This window comes from Prinia subflava, chromosome 3 (genome assembly GCF_021018805.1).
Source record: "Prinia subflava isolate CZ2003 ecotype Zambia chromosome 3, Cam_Psub_1.2, whole genome shotgun sequence".
Lineage (NCBI taxonomy): Eukaryota > Metazoa > Chordata > Aves > Passeriformes > Cisticolidae > Prinia > Prinia subflava.
In genome coordinates, this window is record NC_086249.1 from 68025056 (window position 1) to 68033069 (window position 8014).

The 8014-nt window shown below is 41.8% G+C and overlaps 1 protein-coding gene across 3 annotated transcripts in view; it reads right to left on the minus strand.

The window, feature by feature from the left end:
* Nucleotides 1-7769, minus strand: part of DOCK9 (dedicator of cytokinesis 9) — a 112857-nt gene extending 105088 nt beyond the window's left edge. For 2 of the 3 annotated variants that reach the window (XM_063392350.1, XM_063392348.1), the window contains exon 1: nucleotides 7489-7769. In XM_063392350.1, coding sequence (XP_063248420.1) covers nucleotides 7489-7602 — 114 coding nt within the window. In that variant the 5' untranslated portion in view covers nucleotides 7603-7769. The remainder of the gene's footprint in view (nucleotides 1-7488) is intronic. The other variant, XM_063392351.1, reaches the window with a different exon arrangement.
* Nucleotides 7770-8014: the final 245 nt, after the last annotated feature.

Here is an 8014-nt window from a genome sequence, read left to right on the forward strand (position 1 = left end):
CCCACAGTAAGACTGCCTCACATGGAGCCCTAGTCACAGAATGGTTAGTTTCACCAGTCTGAGGTCCCAGATCCAGACTTTTTAACAAAAAATTAACAAAAAGTTTCTTCTTCCTCATTTTTCCCCTCACCTGAACTGCCAGGAATCTCTGGACACAGCAGGAGAATGAAGAAGACAGAGCCTGGATTCCCTGTTCCTCCTCTTATATCTGATTCATCAGGTGCAGATGAGACGACCAACTGTTCTAACAGATGCAGCAATCTATCCTTACACTAACAAAGAATCCCATCCCTCACTCTTTGCAGTCAGATTAAGACTTTTTATTTTCTTAGTGTATCTGGAGCAAAGCTGCTATTTCTCCCAATTAGTCACAATGGGAGTGTAAGTAGAAGACAGCACCAGTAACAGATGTTGGATTTCTCTGACCAAATCTTTGTGGTCCACGAGACTTTTCCTCATAAAACCCTGTTCAGAGCTTCTGAGCAACGTCATGAAGACCTCCAGACAACCTAGCACAATTTTTTTCCAAAGCAGAGTCCATCCAACCAATGGAATTCTAGCCCTTACTTAATACAAGAAATCTAGTCCATAATGTTAAAAGGGCTCATTTTTAATGTGTGTTAATTTATTGCATTTATAGTGTCATAAGAAATCTCTGTTTTGAGATAATACATGCTCACTTTCATTCTCACAAAAAGAACTTTACTTACAGTAAAATAAAATTTTAAAAAAACGCCATAGCTTTCTCAAGATGCAATACCTGCCACCATCTCACAGATTATTAAATTTAAGAGACCAAAGACATCAGTGCCTCTGGACTAAGACAGAATGTAAGCCACTTTCCACAAATCTACCTATCTATCTTCTAAATAAAGGTCTCAAGTAAGCTACATGACCAGAATTATTAGAGTATCTTCTCATCTTTAGAAATAAGTTATTTCAAGAATACTTCAATGAGAAAAGCGTTGTGTAACTCCTGGACTACTTGGGCAACTTTTCTGCCTTACATAATTAATGCTTTTCATGGACACAGATAATCTAAGGAGGAGCAAGGGAAAATGGCTTTGTCTTTACTCTCATAAAAATGAAGTACCCAAAGCCAATGAAGTACTTGAGACTGTTCAATTGCAAAATCAAAAATAAACACTAGCTAAGGAAAGAAGTTTTACATATATGTATTATTTTAGTACATATTTTTTTACAGTCATTGCATTAATAAGTTTTTAAGCCACCATCAGAAGCTTCCGGTCTAAATGAGAGCTTCCCGGACACCAGCACAGATGTTATTACACCTTTTATCTCCATAAAGAACCAGTGGCATCAAAACACCTCTAACAATTACAAAAATTCTTCAATAAATGCAGTGAACATTTCTTAGGAGGCCACAATCAAGCTTCTTGCTGTTTTGAAAACTGAACTCCTCTTATTTGCATCAACAACTTACAAATAACCTCTCATTATTTTTAGAGCAGACCCCCATGAAATTGGCAGAATCTCCAAGTTACCCCAAAGAATACAAATATCTGGCAAAATTGACAAGTTCCCAAATTGTTGATCCTGCATACACATTCATATCTCTGATGGTCATCTAATCTCAGCACACACTACTTCACAAGAGAGCTCAATGACCACATATGCTTAGAAGTTACTTGAGCATTCACACCTATGCAACAGAAAAAACAGTTTACACTAAGGGTCTAGTTCTCAAGATGAGTTGTTACATCAACTTTTTGACCTTTTTGAAGCATTATGTAGCATAACCAATGACTTTAAGTGAGATATATGTTTTTAAGTTTATTGCACAAGATCTTAAAAAATAATAATCACAGAGTTGTGAAAGCCTCAAGTTTAAATGTAGGTGTAATGAGTTCTACTTCCACTGAGATAGAAACATCCTGATAGAGGATTAAAGGGCAAGAGTGGGAGGAAGAGAGGAAAGATAAGGCATGCTGTGGTATTCCGTGTTGCATAAGATGGAAAACCCAAACCAGCATCACGTACATCTGACATTTGCTGTATTAGAAACAAGTATTTATAAAGCACTTATTCTTCTGTCTTAAACATAATTATCCTTGTCTAGAAGGAAAGAAAAATTTCCAGAAAATAATAAAGAAATTGCAGCTTACAAGAATGATCTAATGTTGAAAGTTCAAACATCTACCAGTTCACACAGAAACTCAAGTATCCTGTATTTTGTCTCTCAAATTGCCTTCCTGAGTAAGAACTTTAAAATTCAAATAAGTTTAATGGTATTTCTTAATAGAAACTTTAGTACTGTAGTCCAGCCTCCAAATCTTTGCAACCACAGAAACGTCTATCATACCAAATAAATCTTCTTTGCAGTATCAGACTTTCCAGAAATAAGTTTTCTAACTATTACCTTGTATCCAATCAAAAAGGTTTATATATCGCACTTTGCAAAAATAAAATTAGCACCTTTATTAAAAAGAGCTTATTCTCTGAGAATTTTTATTTCATTTACAAAAGGTAAGCAGTACATACTAGAAACTAAAATAATTTTTTAGGGTCAGGTATTAGGCTTTTTCTCCCAAGTAAAGAAAGTTCAGTAGTTCAGAGTGACTGAATTAGCATCACCGTTTTTAGCACGTTCCTACAAGATTAAATATGTTATGATGATGTGACATTGACAATTTTTCCTTTAAAGTCATGTGTCAATTCTCATCTCCCTCCTTTCACTCATCCATTCATAACAATTTGCTCCTTCCAAATTCCTTATGTATACAATTTCACATTCCATGTGCAGAAAGCTCAAGCTTTATCCATGTTTCCTGCTTTTCTGGACCCATCAGCTCTAAAAGGTCTCAGTCCTCCCTCAGCCCTTTAGCATTACATATCACTCTGAATTACTACTTTCCTGAAGTAGGAATCTACTTTAAACATCAGCTCTGTTTTCTAGACACACTGCAGCTGAAATCCTGCAGTTAATGAGGATAAAAATACTCTGTTCATCACATACGGGCAAGCTGCTTTGGGGAGGGTTTGTGCACACAAACCCTCTGTGCACATGGCACATGAAATGATATAGGAACCTGAAAGAAAAATGTCAACCCAAAACAAATACTAAATAATCCTCCCGGTGTTTTTAGAGAAACACTCTATTAAAAGCTTGGCAATAATACAGCATAGAATGCACCACTCTATCTTTTGTTATGGAGTTGAGATTCACAGGAACCAGAGATTAGGATTGGAAGGACAAAGTTGACAAAAGTTTTCTTATAAAGAAAAGAAGGAATACCAGTGAATTTGAGATCAAAGACTTGGTAGAAGATCCAAGCATTGACTTTGTGATATACTGGTTTTCTAATATGCCTGAAAAGCTGAATTTCTGGAAGAGTTTTAGAACTCAGTAGCTCCATCAGGTATCTGAACTTAAGTATGAAGCCCAAGACTGTCTTAAGACACAGTTCTAGCTGTTAATTAATCAAAATCTAGTTTACATATCCAAATCAAAAAGAACTGTATAGAGCAATTTGGGAATCTCTCAGATTTCATCCTATTTTCCCATACTGCAAGTTTCTTCTGTACAATATTAATTTTGACATTGGCAAAATAACTTTTGCTGCATTACTTGGCATATTTAAACATTTTTATTATCTGCATATTTGACAAAAGCATTTTATTGACAGCTAGGCAAAAGCGGATAAAATTTCATAAGCCAAACATTATCTTAATTGCTTATTTTCCTTAAATGTCAGCTCTAATATAGGTATATTATTATAAATAACCCTAAGGTAGAGTAATTTTGTCACTAAGATAAGTTATCATTAACATACTATTGAACAAGACACTAATCTGTATGCAACATGCTTTGAGTAACTCATCATCACTTAAAGACATCACTTTCAATTATGCATAATACTAAAACTGCATTGAAAACTGCTCTTGGCAAGCTTGCTGGTTTGAAGAGACACACTTGTCATCCCCATAATCTTCCCTCTCAGACATAAATGTATTTGGGTGGCCAGAGGCATCAAATTAAGTCACATGACAAGTCTGAAGTCAAAACAACATCAACAATGCACAAGAGGATATTCAGCAAGGATGCTACTGTCAAGCAGAAAATAGTAAAAACGGGATCCAAATAATCAAGAAATACATTATGTGCCTTACAACACAGTGAACTGATTGCCAGATAACAAGATTTCATTTCAGCCAACCAAACTGTACTTGTTGGTTCAGCAAACTACATGTAACAAAGAGAATGTATGAGATGTCAAATGCTGACAAGAGAGCTTGCTTCATTCTGTGATGAAAACTAGCTTGGCAAACTGCATCTGCTTCATGTTTTTTTACTACACAGTCAAGTTATTTAGTCTGTCAGCTGGCTGAAAATCCCTGACTTCTAGATCCAATGAAGAACAATATGAAAATTTAAGATATACCATGCTATCCCACTGATATGCTGTTTTCAGTTCTCTTTATCAATAATATCTCAAGAACATTAATAAAATGGAAAAAATGGGGGAAAAAAAGCATATTTTAGTAATGTCATCTAATAAACCTCATTTAAAGATGGCCAAAGCTTCTCTTTTCCCTTTTTAATCTAGCCATACATTGTTGATTGTAAAAATGGATGGAACTGTTAAGTAGTAGCCACTATAGCAACTTAGAGCATCTACTCAAGCTCAGAGATATTTGTAGTCCACATTTATCTGCTACTGCAAGTAATGACTGGATGATTTGCATCACTGCTCAGTACATTCTGCTGCAGAGATGCTCAGTCAAAAGCAATAGTTGATTGTAAAGATCTGGACAGATCATCCACCATGAACTACTAGTTTGAATTAATTCTTTCCTATCTCCAGATTCTACACAGCAAGATTAGTCAACAGCAAACAGCTTCAGCAGTTTTTCAGTACTGGAAAACCTCAGCATTGCTCATGAGCAAATGATGACAGTAAGATCCCTTCACTTACCAATGCTGAACTATGTTTTAAGCAAGACAATTTGTTGACAACTCAGTTGAAAAAATCCTGGGAAAGTGCTATATCAAAGAACTTTGAGAGGCAGCTTTGGAAGGAAAGTGGGTCTCCTTCACCTTGAAGTCCCACATCTGAACAGAGTATTCCACAACTACCTTAACACTGGTAAGACCTGAATTTTCACCAGGTCAGCCGAAGAGATTTTTCAGATAACAAAACCTAGGAACACCAACAAATAAGAAACAGGTCAATCTGTCAAACTTACAGATGCAATTTTTAAAAAATTCTTTTACAGCAAAAAACCAATACAATCCCACCTAAATTTCTCCTTTAAGAAACTACTATTCCACTCCAAACATCAATGTTCAACAAAAAGAGGTACAGTATATTAACAGGAGGAAGAAAATGTAAACCTGCAATTATGAGCCTTTTATTTCATTATTTAAACAGTGTATGCACAAGAACATTGGAGTTCAGTGACAAAATGAAGAGCGCTTATAGCAAGAAAGATACAGCAGCCAGGGCAAAACACGGCTGAAATAGGAAGGTGAACTTCAGCACAAGACTGCATGTGAGAGAGATGGGGATCCAGCTTCATGCATCAAGCTAACATAACATTCATGTCAGGTTTTTGATCCTTTTAAGTCACCATGACTGATAAGTCACTCCTTTTGCTTTCTAAAATGCTGATGAAGACCTTGCCCAGAATAAGATCAAGACAGAACCATTTTGCACCATCACTTCTTTAATCTCCATAAAATTCTGCAGAATATGCTGTTGTGACTGCATAAAAACACCTGAGATATTAGTGCTATCACCCTATTATGTATTTGGTCAACCTGAATTAAAGATGCACATAAATATTTTCCAACTCATTGACATTAGTCATAAGTGAACTAAGGAAAAGCCTTCTAAAGGCAGAGGAGTGAATGGCAAGGTTGCAGACTACTGCAAAAGAAACATTTATGTCATGAAAATACCTAAATTGCCTTTGTGCTCCCCAAAAACAAAAAGTGTTTTAAAATGCATATACTCTTCTTCCACAGTTCCCAATAAGTATTTGATCCCTGGAGAAGTGTAAACATATTTGGATGTTCACTCCATGTATATATACTAGCACCTTGTGGAAAGCTGTCAGTATCCAGATATACTCCAAACTCTGCATATTGGGTCTTTTATAAATTCTGGCCCATAGATAAGAGGAATTTAATTGTAGAGCCATTGTTTTTTAAAAGAAAGGTATTTATCTTTCAATCACAACTACAGCATTTGTTACTCTCACAACACACAGCTATGACAAGACACTGTCCCAACAGGAGGTTTAAAAAAAGACAAGACCATAGTTAGCATTAGCAAGAGCAAAGAACAAAGGACAGATCAGCTTCCAGTATCAGGAATCCTAGCACCAAAACGTCTTCACTAGACAGAGTCAAATGCTTACTGAAACATTCCCCTTGGAGATAACAAAACCACAAAGAAAACAAATGCATACCATGAATAAGAGTGCCAGGAGAAACCCTGAAAAGTCTCACTGAGGCTGTTTAAGATGTCATCACCTGCTGCCTCAGGACAGCATCTAACAGAATCACAGAATTGTTAGGGTTGGAAAGGACGTCTGGTGATCATCCAGTCCAAACCCCCTGCCAAGGCAGGGTCACCTGGAGCAGGTGACACAGGAACACATCCAGGTGGGTTCCAAACATCTCCAGAGAGGGAAACTCCGTGACCTCCCTGGGAAGCCTGTTCCAGTGGTCTGCCACCCGCAATGGAAAGAAGTTCTTCCTCATCTTGAGGTGGAAATTCTTGTGCTTATGGTCATCACTCCTTGTCCTTTACTGGGCACCACTGAAAAGAGTTTGGTACCATTCTCTTGACACCTGCCTTTGAGATATTTGTTTGCAGGGATGATGAGATTCCCTCTCAGCCTTTTCTAGACTAAAACACGCGGTTTAGACAAGTATTTGCACAAATTTACTTTCAGCAATTTAAATTAAATGAACGCGCCCAACTGTGCACTGCAGAGATCAGCAACCATGTGCTATCACGGTAAGGACAGCCGGGATAAACAACACGCTAAAACATTCTTGCTACACTTGCCAGCGCTCATCTTCCATTCCGCACGAGACAACAAAAAACTGCATCTTAGTTGTGAAGAGAGTGGAGAGCAGCAAGATGAACAAATCACTTTCGCACCGCTATTTCGACAGCGACTCGGCCCGGCCAGGCCGGGGCCAGCTGCTCGCTCCACAGGTGAAGTTTGCGGAGGGCGGGCGGGAGCGCCCAGCCGTGCCCGCCGGGCGCCGCATCCCACGGCGGGCGCGCTCCCCCCGCGGCCGGCAGCGCCCGCCCCGCCTGCGGCCGCCCCGCACCTCGGCTCGCCGCAGCAGCCGCCGGGCGGCCGAGGAGCCGCACGCCCGCGAGGGATGGAAGCCCGCCGCCGTGACAGCCCGGCGGGGACCGAAGGGCCCCTCTCCTCCTCGGGGGCCGCCGCCGCAGCCCCGCGAGGCCCCGGCCGGAGCCTCGCCCGGGCCGCCGCCGCACTCACCAGGAGGACGGAGCCGCGCACCACCTCGGAGACGCTCTGCCGCAGCTCGGCCGCCGTGCCGGGCTTGCTCAGCGCCCGCGTGAACTTCCGAGTCTCCGGAGCCACGAGTGCCATGGCCGCTGCCTCCGCGCTCTGTCCCTCCCTGGCGCGGGGCCGCCGCAGCCCTGCCGGCGCGGCCGCCGGACGGACGGACAGCCGGACAGCCGGGGGTGGCCGTCGGGGGGCGGGCAGGGAGCGCAGCCCCGCCGCCGCCGGGTGCCGCGGGCAGCCCCTCCCTCCCCGCTCCCTCCCTCCTTCCCCGCTTCCCTCCGTGCCCCGATTGGCGCGGCCGCCAGCGGGGCGGGGGGCGGGGCCGCGCCTGCCCACCTGTTCCCGCAGCGCCGCTCTGATTGGCCGCCGGGTTACCTGCCCGGCTGCGGCTCCGCGCCCTCATTGGCCCGGCGCGGAGCAGGGGCCGCGGCGGGGCGGGGCCGGCCCGAGCCGGAAGTTGCCGCCTGCCGAGCGGCCCCGCCCCGGCGGGAGCGGC